Below are 19,937 nucleotides of genomic sequence, written 5' to 3'. Positions count from 1 at the left end.
TGTATTATGCAGCCCAAAATAATGATGTGGAAAAGGCTGAGTATTTAATTGCTCAAGGAGCCGAAGTCAATATTTTTTTGAAAAAAAAATTATCACCATTTCATCGATGCACACCTCTACACGTTGCGATTAATCACGCAAATTTGGAAGTGACTCAGTTACTTATAAAAAAAAAAGCCAACGTCCAAATTTTCACAACACAGAATAAAAAACCACTCGATCTGGCGATCCAACTAGGGAACAAAGAAATATTTAAATTATTGGTTGACTCCGGAGCTACTGTGGAAATTTCTTACAAAGATATGAGTCGATTACATTGGGCAGCATATCACAATTCATTGGATATCGCTGAGTATTTATGTTCCATAGGAGATGATATTAATTTTAATTGTCTCCGCAGATTGTCAGACTTTTATCAGTATACTCCATTACATATTGCAATTCAGCAAGGAAGTTTCGAAGTTGCTCAATTCCTACTTAGTAAACGTGCCGATGTTAACATTTGTGGAAAAAATGGCGAAAAACCGCTTACAATTGCCATTGAAAAAAAAAAATTTAAAACTATTTCAGTTACTCTTAAATGCTGGAGCTAAAATACACGATTGTTCGGATAAAGATAAAGATATACCTCCACATAAAGATCCACTTTTACATCATGCTGTTGCTGTAAAAAGTCATTGCGTTACAAAATTTTTGCTCAAACGTGGATTTAATGTTGATGGAATATGTGATTGTCCAGTGTCTAAATATTTAGATTGCACGCCGCTGCAACTTGCAGTCAGCACAGAACATTTAATAATCGTAAATTTATTACTGAAATATAAAGCAATTGTTAATAAAAACACTAAAAAATTAGGATCAGTCACTGGAATAGCTGTGGATCGGAGTAATTATAATTTGTACAAGTTGGTATATAATGCTGGTGTAAATCTTGATGATCCCCTGAATATGACACTGTTACATAGAGCTGTTGATGCAAACAATTATGATATAGTTAAACATTTAATTGATAGAAAAGTAAATGTTAATGCTATTGATAAATCTGTAACTTCACAGTACTACGGATGCTCACCATTATACATTGCTATAAAAAATCATAATAAAGAAATCATAACATTGCTTCTCGAATACGGGGCAAAAGTTGATAATGATGAGTTTATTAAAACTCCCCTTGGTATCGCCTGCGAGTGCGGTAATTTTGAATTAGTCCAGACATTTGTCAAGGCAGGCGCTGACATTAATAAAATTTCTAACAAAGCGATGCCACTTTACTGGGCCGTTAGTAAACAAAACTTCGAAATTGCCGAATATTTGGTTAAATTTAAAGCTAATATTAATATTAGTTATAAAGGCACGACTTTACTTCAGAAGGCAGTAGAAAGTGGTAATACAAAATTAGTTAAGCTTTTGCTGAAAAATGATGTTGAACTAGATGCAATTAATGATTCAGGTGACACAGCTCTTATCGTAGCTGTTGAAATAGATCATTTGGAAATGATAGAAATTCTAATCGATGCCGGAGCTACGGTGAATTCAAGCAATGAAACAATTTATTCACCATTACACAGGGCCGTTCAGCGTAGCAACTATAATATCACTCAATATTTAATAAAAAAAAAAGCTGAAATTAATAGTATTCGCTTTAGTAAAACGCCACTGAATATTGCTTGTTACAATGGGAGAAAAGATATAGCTGAGCTTTTGATTAAAAATGGAGCTATCGTTGATGATGAAAGAGTATATATGACAGCTCTCGGCATAGCTTGTGAGCAGGCTAATTTCGAATTAGTTGAGTTATTAGTAAAATCTGGATCAAGTGTTGATCTTCGTTCCGGTGGTGCGACTCCGTTATATTGGGCGGTTAATTCGAAAAATTTCAGAATCGTTAAGTATGTAATTGATCGGGGAGTTGGAGATATTGATGCTGGTCGATGGGGTACTAGTCCACTATACTTAGCAATTAAAAATCAAGACCTAAACATAGTTGAATTCTTAATTGAACACCGAGCTACAGTTAATAAAGTGATTGAAAATGGTACAACAGCCCTTGGATTGGCTATTAAGACTCGTAATTTTAAATTAGTTGAATTGATATTACATGCTGAGGATATAGATATAAATGCTCTGTGTTACGATAATCTAACGCCATTAGAAGCTGGAAAACAGGCAAACCTGTTGATATTGAATCTTTTATTAGATGCTGGAGTTGACATTAATCGTGTCAATGAAACCAATCAGATATCGAATATCTCCACAAATTGTGAGAGAAATAAAAATATCATTATAAAACATATGATTAAATTGAAGGCCGCTGGTTGTTATTTAAATAATGAAAATAAAAAGGCAATCAGATGCACAGAAGGATCAGCCGATTTTCATTCTGAATGTTTAAAGGAGCTCAAGAACATGAAGAAGTCGAAAATTGATAAAACTATCATGAATTATTACCATATCATGCGAAAGAACTTCTATGAAATCGCGTTAAAATTAAATAACTTTAACAATGAAACTTTAAATGAACGAGAGTTGCAGTTACAATTCCCTTTGTATGGTCGGATACTTTACTATCGTTTAGTTAAAAGCTTACAAAGAAAGAAATTATCAAACATAAGCAATAATGTATTTGGTACATAACTTGCTGGTCAACTGTCGTTCGACATTATAAGAGCAATCCTTATTTAAATAATAGAGACCTCTAAATGTTATCTCAATGCTAAAAAGTAATTTTTTTTTGTTTTTGTCCTTAATTCATAATTCTCCGATAAAAAATTGTTCAAAAAATAATAAAACTTAAATTTGTAATAATAAAATTTATAAAATTACAATTATTTAAATAATCAATTGATAAAATATTTCTTTATGTCAAACAATGTGAGTTTTTCGAAAAAGGTCAAATAAATAAATCAATTTCAATCCGAGTTTGTATTTATTGTATTAATTATAATATTTTATTGATGTATAAAAAAAAGTTTAAGACAAGCATTATAGTAAAATAAGTTACTTGAGCAAGTTTCCGTTGAAACTTTCAGTATTTTTAAATATTACATTAATAATTAAAATAATTTATAGATAAATTATACTTGTATCTATACATTATTCAATTATTGATCATGTGTGATCATTTTTCATAAATATGAAGAGTAATATTTCTGTTGTTTACTATAATTATGGTAAACTTTGAAGGCGTTGTCAGACAGTACCACTTACTTTTTGAAAATACCCGCCACTTTTCAAAAATACTCAATGACTTTCAATTGTCATGAAAACTTTATTAATTAATAAAAAATTAAAACATTTGTTGACAAAAGGACAAGTTTGCCACAATATAAATTTGAAAATGAAAATATAACTGCTATTAATTAGGAGTTAAATAAAATTTTCTAAATAAATTTCAAAAAAATCTTTATTTTAATATTATGAATTCGAAATGTCTAATTTTATGGTCCAAAATTTATTGAACTAATTTATTGAATTAATAATTATTTAATATCTTTATGACAGTTCGCCATTCAATATTTTTAAAAAGTGAGGAGTATTATCTGGAAATGATCACAAAATTTTATTTCATTGTATGATAAAGTACTAAACAAATGTATTCTTTAAGATACATCCATCCTACATTAGTTACAAAGAAAAAAGTTCAATTTAATTTTCGATCCTATTGACTCGAGTATATGGTTGAGCTTTAGTACATCAGATGTTTCAGCTAAAAGAATGTAAATAAAAATAATTACAAGACATAGAAAAAGTGATTAAATTAAAAATTATGATATATACCCTCTATTTTTAATTAAATCAGAATTTTTTTTAGTAAAATCGATAATAAAATCGGTTTAGATTTTTCTAATGTTTTGTAATCTTCAGTTTTCATCATACTATTGATATTTATTACAAGGTAATTGACGACGGACTCCATCAGTAGATTCGCATGACATTGATCTGCTAACATTAATAATTTAATTGCATTTGCATTAGTTAATGATTCGCGAAGTGATTCTTTGCACGATATCTTCAGTGTTTGTAATTTAAATCTGTCAGCAACTTGTAGTAGAGCTCCCTTGTTAAGGATTCCGATTGAGTCCGATTCATTCCGATTAAAAATTTTAAGGGATTGCTTTAAAAATTAAAAGAATATTGATTTCTACAAAAATGAAATAATTTAAAAAGTAAATTCAAGGCTCGAAATACAAACCATTTTTGATTTGCTAACTCGCTTAAATTTTATTAGAGCACTCCATCAAGAATCGCAGTACGATTATGCACAGAAAAAAAAATCTTGACTCGAGAAAATTTTTCTTCAACCAAGAAATTTTTCAGCGGGTGGAATGAAAATCGGGAATTTCTTGAACGAAGTGAAATAATTTCTTGAAGATTAAATCTTGAATTAAGAAAAAAAATTCTTAAACCAATACATATTTCATACTTGGTCCAGTAATAGAATTACTTGTTTTAAAAACTTGCTTTTCTTATTATAATAAATATTTTTCTTAACCTAAGTATGTTACTTACTTAAACCAAGAAATAAAAATATTTAGTTCAAGAAAGTTATACACTTAATTAAAGAACTATGATGTTTTGAAACAATAAACGGTACGAATTCGAACTAAAAATAAAGGGAGTTGGTTTAAAAAATTTAAACTCTTGGTTTGAGTATAGTGTACTTTCTTTGACCAATCACACGAAAAATCTCAAACCAAGATTACTAGAGTCTCAAGCCAAGAAAGTTTTCTCTTGGATTCACTCGTAGGTGCTCCCTCCTTCGCACCCCAAGGAATGAATATTCCCCACTCTCTCTTTCTCACACTAGTACAGCAAATTGATTTTGAGTCCACATTTTTATTTTTAATAAATTAAAAATTAAATAGCTAAATTATATTATTATAATAAATTAATTAATGTAATTAAACAATATCGAATTATTTCTCAATTTTTTTTATAATTAAATTTTTTTTTTTTTAAACTTTTTTATTATAATATTTAAATTCATTTATGAACGATTCATACGATCCGTTCAGTATTTCGGTAAAATGTCGGAACTAACATTTTTCTAAATTATTGGCGATAATATTTGTAATATTAATTCTGTGTTTAGGATTTAAAAATGTGACTGACCATAAGGCCAGTGTGGGCAAAGTAAACATAGCTTGTCAAAGGCTGAGATGGCTAAGATGGTACAGCTCTCGCGTGACGCCGAATCGATCTGAGTTCGATTCTTTCGTGTAGTGATAATAGTTGTTTTTTCTTAATTTGTTTTGAGTATTTAACTCATTGCGAAACTTGCCTATCCCTTTATAAATGCTTCGGATAAAGTATTTATTTATTTCGCGGCATTGTTTGTAATATTTAAACAAAAAAAAATTGTCCAATAAAAAAATAAAATAAAATTTTTTTTTAGCTCGATAAATTATTTGCTCAATTAAAGAAATTAATTTCTTAGCTGAAAAAATTTTTTTTGTTTGCGACAAAAAAAAAATTTCTTGGCCCAAGAAAGTTTGTTCTTGGTTTAAAAATTTTTTTTTGTTGGTACAAAAACTTTCTTCTGTTAGTTCAAGACATTGTACCTTGACTCGATAAGGTAACAGTCTTTAGATAAGAAAAAAATTTCTCGAGCTAAAAACAAACTTTCTTAGCCCAAGAAAGTTTGTTCTTGGTTTAAAACATTATTTTTTATGGTTTAAAAACTTTTTCGTTTTCGTTCAAGACATTTTTTTTTGACTCAAAAACGTAACAATCTTTAGCCAAGAAAAAAATTTGTTGAATTGAAAAAAAAATCTTTTTGAACTAAAAAAAAAATTTTTGGGACCAAGAAAGTTTTTTCTTGGTTTAAAGAATTTATGTTTCAGACTAAGAAAATTATGTCTTCCGCGAAGGAAATAATTTCTTGATCCAAATAATTTTTTACTTCAGTAAAGTAGGAAATTTCGGTTTGGTTCAAGAAAAAAATTTCGAAGACATTTTATTTCTTGGTTCAAGATTTCCTTTTTTTCTGTGTGCTAATAAACTAAAATCAATAATCAGCATTTTATATATGATGCTGTGATAATACCATGACAATTTTTATTAAAATTTTGAATGGAATTAAATATACTTGTGGAACTTTTGATTCTTAATATATCATTATGTACGCATAAAATAATGGTAAACTCCTGCGTTAAAAAAATAACTTGGACAATAGAAATATGTCAAAACTTCATTATTACAACGTGCAAAGTATAATTTAAAAAATTATCATTATTGCTTAAATTAATTAAGTGAAAATTAAAAATGACACCTACTTTTTATATGTATATAATAGACTGTTTCAAATTAGGGAACTATTTTTTTTTTAAGAACATTGAAAAATCGAAAAGCTATCTTAAAATATGGTGATGGTTAAAATTTAAGCTTTTAATATTGATATTAAGAGGTGGCTATTGATAATTTTCGATTTTTCATTTAGTAACATGGTAAACAATACATAACTTCCGAAAAAATCAAGATACAAAAAATCTCTTCTCAAACATTTTGTAGCAAACTTACTGATCTACAAAAAAGGTCATTACGATTTTTGCATAAATTCAGCAATTCACAAGATACCCAACGTCAAAGTTTGATACAATTCGAAGGACTTGTTTTTGCTCGTTCTGAATTTTATACCATGTCAACTAATGAGAATTTAGAAATTCTCAATACGGTTTTTTTGTAGGAAATAGAATGCTCTACAAAAAAAGTCTTATCATTTTTTTATGAATCCATCTGTTCAAAAGTTATTGGAGCTTGAAGTCAAGTAAGAGTAAATTTCGAGATCTTTTAACTTTTCCAGCGAAACTATCGGACTTATCATAGAATGTCATAACATCTTTTTTGTAGACAATTTTATTTCCCACAAATTTTTTTTAAATTCTGCATTCTATTCTAGTTATTTCCAGTTTAATGCATATATATATATATATATATATGCATCTGATCTATAACAAAAATCTATGCGCATAGATACACTAGGTCACTAGGTTTTAATGTAATTGCACTTGTCGTGTAATGAATGTAATGTTGCTAGAGCTGTAGCGACTAAGTACAATGTATGTATTTGTGTGTATGTGTGTTGAGTTTGGCGCAAGTGTTTTTTTATTAAGTGTGTTTTTATTTCCGGACGGTAGGGCCACGTCTTAGTATGGAATCCTGTCCTTAGTATTTGCTACGCTCTAGTCGCTTTGGTATCCTTATAAAATAAATTTAATTATTTTAAATTAATGAGTTAATCATCTCTTTCAATGGAATTTTTGAATTTTATTGCTGCTGGATAATTTTTTGAATTAATAATTTTGAATTGCTGACTTTTCAAACGCTGACTAAAAATTTTGATTAATTAAACCAAATTATAACCTATAAATTATTTATGGAACGTCGATAAAACAAGAAGAGGTAATTTTTGTTCAATTTACGTACATTAAAAACTAATTAAATTAGTATTTATTTGAAAAAAAAAAAAAAAACTTATAAATAGATAATTGCATTTTCTATTTAATACTACAAGATAAATGGAAATATTCATAAAAATTGTTGTGAATAAAACAATAGTTAAAAAAATTAATTAATAAATTAAAATGTTTATAAAATAAAAATAAAAAAATTAAATGTTTACAAAATTCAAAATTCAGTAGATGCGTTTTTTTAAATTTTATTGTTTTCATTATTTAATTTTTTTATATGTAACACATAGATAATAAAAAAATTGTCATACTTAAGTATGTCTGCTACATTTACACTCATTTCTTTTCTATTTAGAATTAGTAATTTTTATCAATTTAAAAGCCATTTAATTATTTAAAACAGATAAATGAACCATTTAAATATTTTTTTTCATATCCTGTGAAATTTATTACCAAAAATGAAAAAATTAACAGAAAATATGATAAATATTTTTTTTTCACTTATTTTGATAAAAATCATTTATTTTATCATCAACCAACGAATTTAAAACTTTTTAATATTTTTTATAATTCTTATAAATTTTTCAGATCAACGACAATCCCATCGCCGGATTTTGGTTACATCATTAAATTATATTCCAATTGGTAGGAAAATATATTTTAGTAAAACTCATTAAAAAAAGAAAATTATTGATCATTTTTATTTTTACACTGGAAATGACAACCAGAAATACCAATAATAAGTTGCCTTCTCGAATGGCGGCAACCGAAGAACCGCCAAGTAAAAAAACTAAATATTCCAAACTCCGTAATATAATACCAGAAGAAGAAATAGATGTTGACACTGAACCAGAATTAACTCTTCCCGTTGCGATTAAAAATGAAGACATCAGAGCAATTGATTATTTATTGAATAAAAAAATTGACGTTAACATTAATCAAAAATCTTCTCCACCAGCTCTTGATCTAGCCGTCGAAACACAAAACTCAGAAGTAATTAATAAGTTAGTTGACCATAAAGACGATATTGACGTTATTAATGAAAATAAAACAGCTTTACATCTTGCTGTTGAACAAATTAACAAAGCAATGGTTGAAATACGTCAAAAACCTATAATAAATGAAAGAAAAGTAAACTTGAGAGATCAAGGTCATCCGACACATCTTAATGTGGCCATCAAGTCTGGTTACTTCGAGAGACTTCGACTATTAATGAACTCTGTTGAAGATATCAAAGAAATCGTTAGTATATTTCATCCACTGTATTATGCAGCCCAATATAATGCTGTCGAAGAAGCTGAGTATCTAATTACCCAAGGAGCTGATGTTGATACTTTTAATAATAATTCATCGTCGCCGTTTTATCAATGCACGCCATTAAGCGTCGCGATTAATTGTGGAAGTTTTGAAGTGGCTCAATTACTAATAAATAACCAAGCTAGCGTTCACACTCAGACAAAATGGGGTAAAAAACCAATAGACTTAGCTATTGAAAAAGGCAATTATCGGATATTTAAATTATTAGTTGACTCCGGAGCGACTGTGGATTTGTCTTACCAAGATATAAATCGATCACACTGGGCAGCTTATCATAATTCATTGGATATCGCTGAGTATTTATTTTTCATAGGAGATGATATTCATTCTAGTTGTCTCCACAGATTGTCAGACTTTTATCAGTATACTCCATTACATGTTGCTATTCAGCAAGGAAGTTTCGAAGTTGCTCAATTCCTTTTTAGTAAAGGTGCCGATGTTAACATTTGTGGAAAAAATGGCGAAACACCGCTTACAATTGCCATTGAAAAGAAGAATTCTGAACTATTTCAGTTACTCTTCGATGCTGAAGCTAAAATACATAATTGTCCGAATGAAGATTCACCTTTACATCAAGCTGTTGCTGAAAATAATCATTACGTTACGAAGTTTTTACTCGAACGTGGATTTGATGTTAATGTAATATGTAAATGTCCAGTGTCTAAATATTCAGGCTACACGCCACTGCAACTTGCAGTAAGCACAGAAAATTTGGAAATTATAAATTTATTATTCAAATATAAAGCGGATGTTAATAAAAACACTAAAAAATTAGGATCAGTCATTGGAATAGCTGTGGATCAAAGTAATTATGAGTTGTACGAGTTGTTATTAAAAGCTGGTGCAGATATTAATAAACCTACAAATATGACACTCTTACATAGAGCTGTCGGTGTAAACAATTATCGTATAGCTGATGATTTAATTGAACGCGGTGCAGATGTTAACGCAATTGATAGATTTGAAACTTCAAAGTACCGTGGTTGCTCACCGTTACAAATTTCAATTATGAATGAAAATAAAGAAATCGCATCATTGCTTCTTGAAAAACAGGCAAAAGTTAATGATAAAAAGTTTGTTAAAACTCCACTTGGTATCGCTTGCGAGTGCGGTAATTTTGAGTTAGTCAAGATACTTGTCAACGCAGGCGCTGACATTAATCAAATTTCTAACAAAGCGATGCCATTGTACTGGGCCGTTTATAAACAAAACTATCAAATTGTTGAATATTTAATTGATTGTAATGCTCATGTTAATATTTTTTGTAAAGACGAAACCTTACTTTATCACGCAGTAATTAGAGGTCATATAAAAATAGTTGAGCTTTTGCTTGAAAATGGTGCCAAAGTAAATGCAGTTAATGATTCGGGTGAAACAGCTCTTATCGCAGCGGTTCTAGGAAATAATTTGGAGCTGATGAAAATTCTAATCAATGCTGGAGCTCAGGTGAATTTACGTAACAACAAACATCATTTACCATTACACCGGGCAGTTCAGCGTAGAAATTATAGTATTACTCGATATTTAATCGAACAAGGAGCTGATATTAATAGTGTTCGCTTTAACAGAACGCCACTGACTCGTGCTTGCTCCATTGGGAGTAAAGATATAGCTGAGCTTTTGATTAAAAATGGAGCTGTCATTGATGATGGAAGAGTATGTATGACAGCTCTCGGCATTGCTTGTCAGCAGGCTGATTTCGAATTAGTTGAGTTACTAGTAAACTTTGGAGCGAGTGTTGATTTTCTTTCCGATGATGCGACTCCGTTATATTGGGCAGTTAAATCGAAAAATTTGAATTTTGTCAAGTATTTTATTGATTATGGAGTTAAAGATATTAATGCTGGTCATTGGGGTAATACCCCATTGTTCTTAGCAATTGGAAATCAAGACCTAAATATAGTTGAACTCTTACTTGAACACCGAGCTACAATGGAAAATAATGGTCCTGTGGCTCTTGGATTGGCTATCAAGACTCGTAATTTGAAATTAGTTGAATTAATATTACATGCTGAGGGTTTAGATATAAATGCTCCGGGTCTCGGTACTCAAACGCCATTGGAAATTGTGGTACAAGATCAAAATGTAGAACTGATGAAGCTCTTACTTAATTATCGAGCTAATATTGATTTTATAACTAGACAAAGTAGGAAATTTATTTTTCATGTTTTACACGTAGGAACTATCGAAATGCAGAAGATAATATTATCTGAAAATATTGACATTAATTGCAGAGATATTAATGATGAAACACTCTTATTGACTGCTATTAGAAAGAGATCATTTCGAATAACTAAACTTATACTTATGAGAGAAGATTTTGTCAATATTAATGATGTCGCCCAGGGCGAGTCTGCGCTTCATGAGGCTGCTAAACAGGCACATCCGTTGATATTGAATCTTTTATTAAATGCTGGAGCTGATGTTAATCTTGTAAATAAAGCCGATCAAACGGCTATAAATACAACCAATATTGAGATAATTAAAAAAATTATTAGGGAACACATGGTAAAATTGAAGGCCGCTGGTTGGTCTATAATTAATCAAAATAGAAAGGCAATCAAGCACACAAAAGGATTGTACGATTTTTATATTAAATGTTTAAAAGAAGTCGAATTAATGAAAAATTTGAAAATTGACAAAACTATCATGAGTTATTATGATGTTATGCATATGAAACAACATGAAATGGCAGTTAAATTAAATAATTTTAACGATGAAACTTTAAATGAACAAGAGTTGCAGTTACAATTTCCTTTGTATGGTCAGATAATTTACTATCGTTTAGTTAAAAGCTTACAAAGAAAGAAATTGTTAAACACAAGCACTAATGTATTTGGTACATTACTTTCTGGTCAACTACCGTTCGATATTATAAGAGCAATTAATCCTTATTTAAATAATAGAGATCTTAAAGTTTTATCTCTGTGCTAAAAAAACAATTTTTTTTTTTTCGTTTTTGTCACCCAAGTTAAGCAGCATCGAGCATGATTGCTACTTGGCTGAGTGGCTTAGCCACGCGTTGAACTCGATCGGAGGTATCTGACCGTTAGGCGCGGGATGAGGACGGAAATGAGGATTGGTAAAATGGGAATTTTATCGATCACTAGAGCTTCACCCAAACCGAACTGTACTGGCGATGGTTTTCTTTGTGAATTTCCTTGCCGCTATACTCACCACAGCCAAGTTGGGGTAGCGTATCGCCGTAATGGTATAGTACAGTATAAGCCCAAGTCGGGCAACTGCCGCGAAATAAAAAGCAAGAAAAAGTGAAGCAGTTGCGATATAAAGGCAAAAAGTGTAAAAGGCCGTAAATGTGGCTATACATTAGGACAATTAAAAACAAATCTGAAAGCCGCCTGACCTTGCAGGCCAGCCCCAGAACTTCCGCACATATACGTGGACGTCCATCCGGGAATGGTCAGAATAGTTTCCCAGGACCTTAAAACATTAAGATTTGATGAAAACTCGATTTTCGGAAATCGAACCGAAACCAATAACTTCCCTTTTTTTGAAAATTTGCAATTTTCTTAGCGGGAAGTTTCAAAAAATTAAATTAAATAAAATTTACATTTGTAATAATAATATTTATAAAATTACATTTATTCAAATAATCAATTAATAAAATATTTCTGTATGTATAACAATGTGTGTGTGTTTTTTTTTAAATGTCAAATAAATAAATCAATTGAAATCCGAGTTTGTATTTATTGTATTAATTATAATATTTCATTGACGTATAAAAATAAGTATAAGACAATGATTGCAGTTAATAATAAAAATAGTTTATAGATAAAAAAAAAAAGTTCAATTTAACTTTCGATCCTATTGACTTAAGTACGGTGGAGCTTTAGAACATCAGCTAAAACAATGTAAACAAAAATAAATAAAAGACATAGAAAAAATAATGATCTCTACCCTCTAATTTTAATTAAATCAGAGAATTTTTTAAGTAAAATCGATAATAAGACCGGTTTAGAATTTTCTAATGTTTTGTAATCTTCAGTTTTCATTACACTATCGATATTTATTACAATGTAATTGACGACGGACTCCATCAGTAGATTCGCATGACATTGATCTGCTAACATTAATAATTTAATTGCATTTGCATTAATTAATGATTTGCGAAGCGATTCCTCACATGATATCTTCAGTGTTTGTAATTTAAATCTATCAGCAACTTGTAGTAGAGATACAGCTTTGCTGTCCAAATCATCAACTTTATCAGTATAAATAAATCTCAACATTTCTCGGAATATTTCAGGAGCTACATCACTTATCATCAATATATTATTGTTACTTTCTTGCATTCTGTGGAGAACTGAAGCAAGTACTGGACTTCGTGCTGATAAAATTGTCTTATGCGCATGAAACTTTTCGTTGCCAACAATTAAAATCACATCGACATTTATTTTTTTATTAAAGAGTTTCTCAAAATCATCAACTATTTGAGGCTTCAGAATTTTTAATGGAACTTTCATTGTAGTTGATGTATAATCTTCAAGTACAATAAGATCCACACATAATGTCATAATATTATTTGGTAGTAAACTGTCTTTATTTTCCAACAGCTTTTTTATTTCCAGAAATTTATTAGAACCCCAACTTTCATTAAGTTTGAATACTCGACTTGATGTTTTAATACTTACTTTTTTTTCATTATTATTATTATCTAAAATATAAAAAGAATATGTTGCTCTTACTGATTCTGTATCGCTGTGTTTTAAATACAAAAATACTGACAGCCATTCTTTGACTTGTGTTTCTTCGTTATTTTTAAATTTTAGTCTCAAGTACCAAGCGTCATTTATTTTAGCACCTGTTGAAAATCCAACAGATTCAACTTTTACGTCATCTGTACACGTGAGAGATGAATCGATGAATGAATTAAATTGATCTATTTTCCATTCGAAAATAATCTTATGTTCTTTCATTGACGAATAAGATCTCTTCATTTTTTAAAAAATTGTTAGTCGACAATCTGCAATTTTGAAATATTATTTAAACATCAAAAAGTACATCATTTTTTATACAGTTTATAGGAACGTTTATATTATTAAAACCTGAATAGTTTATGTGACAAATTTTTGTCGAATTTACTTCTGTGTAAACTATAATTGTTTTGTTGATTTAATTCAAATTCAAACTAATAAAGTTTACGTAAAGTAAAAAATACTGTGAATAACTATAAACAAAATTGATTGCGCAATAGTTACCTTCAGTTTATTGCGTAAATGCGATGTAGATGTATACAAATATATGTATATGTGTATAAATAGTTGTTAGTATAAAGCCTATGGCGTCATCTTCATAAAATCAAAATACGCGCAATTTTTAGATTGATACAATAAATTATTACGTTGAATCGAAACTTGGTTTATTATTAAATTTTTTTGTTCCTCCTTGGCTATTGTCCCGATTGGGCCACGTGCCACATTGCTTAATTTTCGCTTTTAATTAAATATAATTTCAATCATATGTTTAATGACAATTACTTGAAAAATATATTACAAAATGTAAACTATTATTTGATGTTTATTTATCTTTACTTGATATTGAAAATAAAAAAGCTGTCCGTTGATAGTACTGTAATTTTTTTTCTCTATTTAGAATTTTTATTAATTTAAAAGTTATTAATTAATTAAAACAAATGGATAAATCGTTCGAACAAATTTTTTTTAATTCACTGATTTTTGTTATCAAAAATATAAACAACATCAGAAGGTATGACAAATATGTTTGGAATTCCCGCTATAAAAATAGAACACTTTCAAAAAAAAAAAAGAAATGAGTTTCTGCAGTATAAATTCGTTGGAATTCTCAGGATTTTTAAATATGACATCAAAATAACCATAATTTAAAAATAAATTATATATTTTATATATATTAGGAAAAGATATGAAAAGTCAAAAATTTAAACAAGTCAACAACCGTGACTGTGGAATTTCTTACAGTTACATTTGTTAGCAATTCAAGAAAATCTGAAAAACGGCTTGAAGAACTTGAAAACGTTACTATTGGTAAATCTTTGAACTCTTCGAGCATAAAAACGTTTAGACCGAAAAAAAGTTTCGCTGAAAAAAAGTAATTTTTATCAACGATATCTTCAGAATAAATCAACCGATTTCTACGTGCTCTCCGGCAATCGGTAGAGATTTTTTAAATTTAGATTTGATCTTCGAAATTAATCCAAGCGATTTGAGTTATCCAACAATAACCAAAAAAAAAAAAATTTCTTTAATTTTTATTATTCGTATAAGTTGATAACTACTCGACCATTCAACTTAAAAATCTAATCAGTCCGAGTCTTGGTGAACCCTTTCGATTCGTCCCAAAAAGATTTTCTGTCAAAAATAATTTACACACTCGAATACCAGATCGAAACTAATAACTTCCCTTTTGTTTAAAATTTTCAATGTTCACAGCGGGAAGTTAAAAGAAAAAATAAAATAATATTTTTATAAATTAATTTTTACTTAGTATTGAAATAAATCAAAAGATAATTATATTGTAATGCATATTTTAATTGTTAATTTAAAAATAGTATATTTAGATACAGCAACTATCTAATGTATTTAAATCTTAATTTCTAAACATAATCATTATTATGATTGACAAAATAAGTATGAACCACTGTCAATTCATAAAATCCAAATATTTCACTCATGCCGTTCTCTAATTGACTAAGTACTTTGTGTACAATGTCTCAATCATTGTTTATCTGTTGAAGCTAAAAAAAAAATTGAGTCAATCAAATTGCAAAGAAATAAATAAATTACATAAAAAAAAATAATATACCGTTAATCATCATTGAAGTTACTAATATTTCCATTAATTTTGAATATAGGAATGGTTTATTTTCTTCTAATAATTTATACTCTGGAGTTTCAATGACATTTACGATATTCTTTTTTATCACTTCAAGCACATATTTGAATAATTGATTAGCATTATGCAGATCTGCTAAAACCATCAGTTTAATGACATTATCAACCCTGGCCGACTTAGATAGCGATTCTTCGCACAAACTTTTTAGTTTCAGCAACTGATATTTATCTGCAGCTTCTAATAAATACGCAGCATCTGCATCCAAGTTATTTATTTCATCAGTATAAATAAATTCCAATATTTTATTGAAAACTTCAGGCTCTATATCAGGTATAGTAACTTCATTGTCTCTATTTTCCTTCATCTTATGGGTGAACATAGCAAAGAACACAGGACTCCGAATTGACAATATGAGCTTGTGAGCTTTAAATTTTTCATTTCCCACAACGAAAATAACGTCACTGTTTACCTTACTCTTATAGAGTTCTTTAAGATCATCAGTTATTTTACGCTGTGGTGTTTCTAACATAAATTCAGTTGGAAATGTTTGATAATCATCATAAACATCTAGTTCAATACCTACGGTTAAAGTGTTATTTGGTAAAATATCATCTTTTTTTTGCCAGTAACTGTTTTATTTCAACAAATTGTGGAAATCCCCAGCTCTCATTGAATTCGTATGTTCTATAGAAACTCTTAATAAATTTCCTTCCATTTGTCTTGTCTGAAAGAAATAAAGAACATCCTATTCTTACTTTGTCTTTCTCATTATTTCGCTGCAAAAATAGTGACATCCAATCTTTATAATTTATCTTATTGATTCCTTTCCCTTCAGTATTTGTTTTTCTTAATAGTCGCAAATGCCATGAATTGTATGTCTTGCCAAGTGCGGTAAAGTTAGATGAGCTAAGCACTGTCGTGTCTTGATCGTTTTCAGTAGTCTCGATATATGGTATTATTTCATGAATCTTCCATTTATAAATTACTTTGTTCTTTTCGGAGTAGGAATTACATACAATTTTCATATTATTTAACAACAAATAATTCAAACTCCACGTTTTTAATTAGACTTATCTTAGAATCAGTTGAGTATAAATACTTATCAATAGTTTATAATTATAATGATATATACTGGCAAAATATTACACACTATGATACTTATTACTGAGCGAAAAAATCGTGAAGAATAAATAACAGAACAACAGGAGACTGAACGGCATGGTCGATTTGTCTGCTTTTACATCCTTCAGCCCTTTAACACTCCTATGTTCATTAGTGTCTCGCTTCCACTACAGAAAATTCTGTAATCTGAATAGGGACTTGTCAGCAAAATGCTCATAACGAAAGTGCTGACAGGTTAAATTTGAGATCACAGTTATCATTTCTGCCACTAGAATCATCGCGACTTGAACGTTCTAACGTTATTGTATTAGAAATGGGCCATGTTAGCAAAAAAAATCCACATCGGACTATCGATTTTTGAAATTTTTCACACCATCGAACCATCGATTGTAGACATCGATGTTGAAAATGCGCGCGAAAATTCGAAAAAGTTATATTACAAGTAAATTTGACATAAAAGTAAATAATTTTAAATTATCATCTAATCGTCAATAATTACTAATCATTAAGAACAAAGTTATTATTAAATTCAATATTGTCTTGTACTTTGTCTAGGTACTTACGAGGTACGTGTAAAATGATTGTATCATTTCTAGCCATTTGAAATATTTATGTTCATAAAAATATTTGAAATAATTTATAAATATTAATTTATAGGTTTTCAATCATTGAAAGCTTTTACAATCCTTCAAATAAAAATGCAACGAAAATTGAAGTCAGTCAATAGTCGAAACTTGTAAAAAAAATGGGACGTAATTTTACAGTTACTGTTTTAAATTTATTTTGAATTTCTTTATCTTTTTTAACAGATCTGTTTTGATAAGTGAAGAAATTCTACTTGTTCTTCTTCTCTAATATATATTGATATATATTATCTGGTATTTGCTACACTTTGGTATTCTTATAAGATAAATTTAATTATTATTAATTAATGAGTTAATAATCTCTTTCAATGAAATTTTTAAATTTTATTGCTGCCGGATAATTTTTTGAATTAATGTTGTATTAATTATATTATTTTAGTAATACATAAGAAAAATATCAAACATTAAATACTGAGAAATGAGTATCCACAAGTCACGTTGGAGCTTTCAGCATTTTCAAATATGACATTAAAATTAACAATAGTTCACAGATAAATTGTATTATATATTAACAAAAAAAACAAAATACAAAAAAAAAAAAGAAAGTAGAAAAGTTTATACCAGTCCACAATCGTCACTGAGGAATTTCTTACACTACCATTTGACAGTAATTTAAAAATATAAAAATCAATTAAGCTTAATTGACATAAATTAATCATTCTTTACTATTAAAAACAATTATATGTAGATAATATTATATAAAGATTATATATTTTTCAATCAGAGTTTTTTACACAAGAAATGACTTAAATCTGCGAAAACGACGAATTAGACTTCTAATTAGAGATATAGATAAGATTTTTGGTGCGGATTCTGAAAGACTAACGATTTTTAGTACGTAATTATAATTAGTAATTAATTTAACATAATACTAGCACCCGGCTGTCACTGCACGCAAAAACATGAGATATATTATTACGAAATTTCTTACGATTTATCAAATCCTTACCAAATTAGAAAGTTTTTTTTGGTAAAGAAAAAAAAGGGGATACCACTTTCATTCACTGTGTAAGAGCATCAATAATATATAACAGCATATGTTTACTAGAGTCAAATCATTTCACTTATGACGTAATAAATTTTTGAAATCTGAAATTTTTGTCGCTGGAAAAAAAAAATATTGGAAACGTAAAAATTTAAAAATTTGAACGGGATAAAGTTTTCCTTTCAATATTATTACCATTCATAATACCATTTATTTACAAAATAAAAATTATAGATCAAATACAAATTAATTATAAAAAATTTTTTTAAAAAACTGTATTGATTGAGTTTAAAACTATCACGAAAATAAAAGGAAACATCAATAAAAAATTATATATATAACAAGTTGGTAAAAAAAAAAAATTTTTTTTTTTTGGTATCCAAAAATTGAAAGTCTACCTAACAATAAATATTTCGGTACCAATCCAAGCTCTTAATAATAATACTACGGTTTGCGTCAATCAATTTTTCTATTTTCTATTTAAATAACACGGGGAAAAAAACGTTTTATTTTTTAGAATTTTCTAACTTACAAGCCAATCAACGAATTACTATGCACGATAGATATTTTTGTAGGATATTGAATGCTCTACAACAAAAGTCTCATCATTTTTTGATAAATCTAACTGTTCAAAAGTTATTTGAGCTTAAAGTCAAATTTATAAAAAATTTTGAGATCTTCTTACTTTTTCGGCGAAACTATCAGTTTTATCAGAAAATCTCATAGAAACTTTTTTGTAGGTAATTTCATTTCTCAAAAATTATTATAAATAAAGTTTTAAAAATTTCGCTTTTTTTTCTAGTTATTTTCATTTCAATGTCAAGCTCTTAAAAAAATAGTTTTCTGATTGACTTTTTATAAATTCTAAAATATATTTTTTGTATTTTAACTTATATTTTTTAAATAAATTTTCTTCATGGGGGTGTTTAACGCAAGGATTTTCATATGCTACAAGTAATAGAAAAAAACGTTGCTTGAACCAAGAGAAAAATTTCTTAGGTGAAAAGATATATGTAGAGGAGAGGAAATTCACCAGTTCTAGGCAATAGCAGTGGGAGTAGTTCGGTGCTCGCCACTAGACAGCGCCTACCACTTGTGAAGTGTCCCTGGTAAGAAACGTAGTTCAGACGTATTATATTCCAGACTTGGAAGCAATCCTGACACGAGCACTCCTCTGTTCTTTGACAGAGTGACAAGTGCCATTTTTGGTGGTAATATAGTATATCCTATATTACTTCATGACATGAAATCTAATTATTAATATAGAATCAACGTAGATTTAAATATATTTGATTTTTTAATTTTTTACCATTTAATAATATATAATATTATTTATTCCCGGGAATCGGTAATTTTTGATTAATTTACAATCGAAACCTTCCGGAAGTATCTGATTAAATCCGATTAAAACTGATTGAAAGTCAATTAGAAATTTCCGATTAAATCTGATAGGACGTTTTCAATCAGTTTCAATCGGAGTTTTTAATCAGGGAATTACCTCTCCTTTTTTTGCAAACGTTCTATGACTAATCGACAGGTTATAATTTGGTTTATTTAATTAAAATTTTTACTCAGCGATTCAAAAGTCAGCGATTTAAAATCATTAATTCAAAAAATTATCCGGCGGTA

General features: G+C 28.7%; 3 protein-coding genes across 3 annotated transcripts; 2 read left to right on the top strand and 1 right to left on the bottom strand.

The window, feature by feature from the left end:
• Positions 1–42: 42 nt before the first annotated feature.
• Positions 43–2,746, top strand: LOC103577260 (putative ankyrin repeat protein RF_0381). Its single transcript, XM_053740618.1, has one exon. It carries the CDS (start codon positions 373–375, stop codon positions 2,632–2,634), a length of 2,262 nt encoding a protein of 753 aa, XP_053596593.1. The 5' UTR covers positions 43–372; the 3' UTR covers positions 2,635–2,746.
• Positions 2,747–8,126: 5,380 nt separating this feature from the next.
• On the top strand, positions 8,127–11,269 carry LOC106693233 (ankyrin-1-like). The gene is made up of 4 exons (XM_053740770.1): positions 8,127–9,372; positions 9,508–9,837; positions 9,997–11,159; positions 11,225–11,269. The coding sequence occupies exons 1-4, from the start codon at positions 8,127–8,129 to the stop codon at positions 11,267–11,269; spliced, it is 2,784 nt and encodes a 927-aa protein (XP_053596745.1).
• Positions 11,270–12,576: 1,307 nt separating this feature from the next.
• LOC128668252 (speckle-type POZ protein-like) lies at positions 12,577–16,326 on the bottom strand. Its single transcript, XM_053740769.1, has 5 exons — positions 16,313–16,326; positions 16,027–16,186; positions 13,433–13,678; positions 12,698–13,300; positions 12,577–12,588 (listed from the first exon to the last, which is right to left on the bottom strand). Exons 1-5 carry the CDS (start codon positions 16,324–16,326, stop codon positions 12,577–12,579), a joined length of 1,035 nt encoding a protein of 344 aa, XP_053596744.1.
• Positions 16,327–19,937: the final 3,611 nt, after the last annotated feature.

The sequence above is a fragment of the Microplitis demolitor genome, chromosome 7, assembly GCF_026212275.2.
Source record: "Microplitis demolitor isolate Queensland-Clemson2020A chromosome 7, iyMicDemo2.1a, whole genome shotgun sequence".
Taxonomy (NCBI): domain Eukaryota; kingdom Metazoa; phylum Arthropoda; class Insecta; order Hymenoptera; family Braconidae; genus Microplitis; species Microplitis demolitor.
The sequence above is the reverse complement of the archived record's forward strand: the minus strand, read 5'-3'. Positions and strand labels throughout refer to the sequence as shown.

Bases quoted from the DNA above. Each gene is read 5' to 3' on its own strand.
- LOC103577260 (XM_053740618.1), top strand. From the start codon at position 373: ATGATATTAATTTTAATTGTCTCCGCAGATTGTCAGACTTTTATCAGT.
- LOC106693233 (XM_053740770.1), top strand. From the start codon at position 8,127: ATGACAACCAGAAATACCAATAATAAGTTGCCTTCTCGAATGGCGGCA. The intron at 9,373-9,507 runs GTAAATGTCCAG...AATTAGGATCAG, and splicing joins ATTTGATGTTAATGTAATAT to TCATTGGAATAGCTGTGGAT. The intron at 9,838-9,996 runs GTAATTTTGAGT...TTTTTTGTAAAG, and splicing joins TGGTATCGCTTGCGAGTGCG to ACGAAACCTTACTTTATCAC.
- LOC128668252 (XM_053740769.1), bottom strand. The intron at 13,679-16,026 runs GTAAACAGTGAC...TAAAAAATGAAG, and splicing joins AAGAACTCTATAAGAGTAAG to AGATCTTATTCGTCAATGAA. The intron at 13,301-13,432 runs GTAAGAGCAACA...GAAATAAAAAAG, and splicing joins AACACAGCGATACAGAATCA to CTGTTGGAAAATAAAGACAG.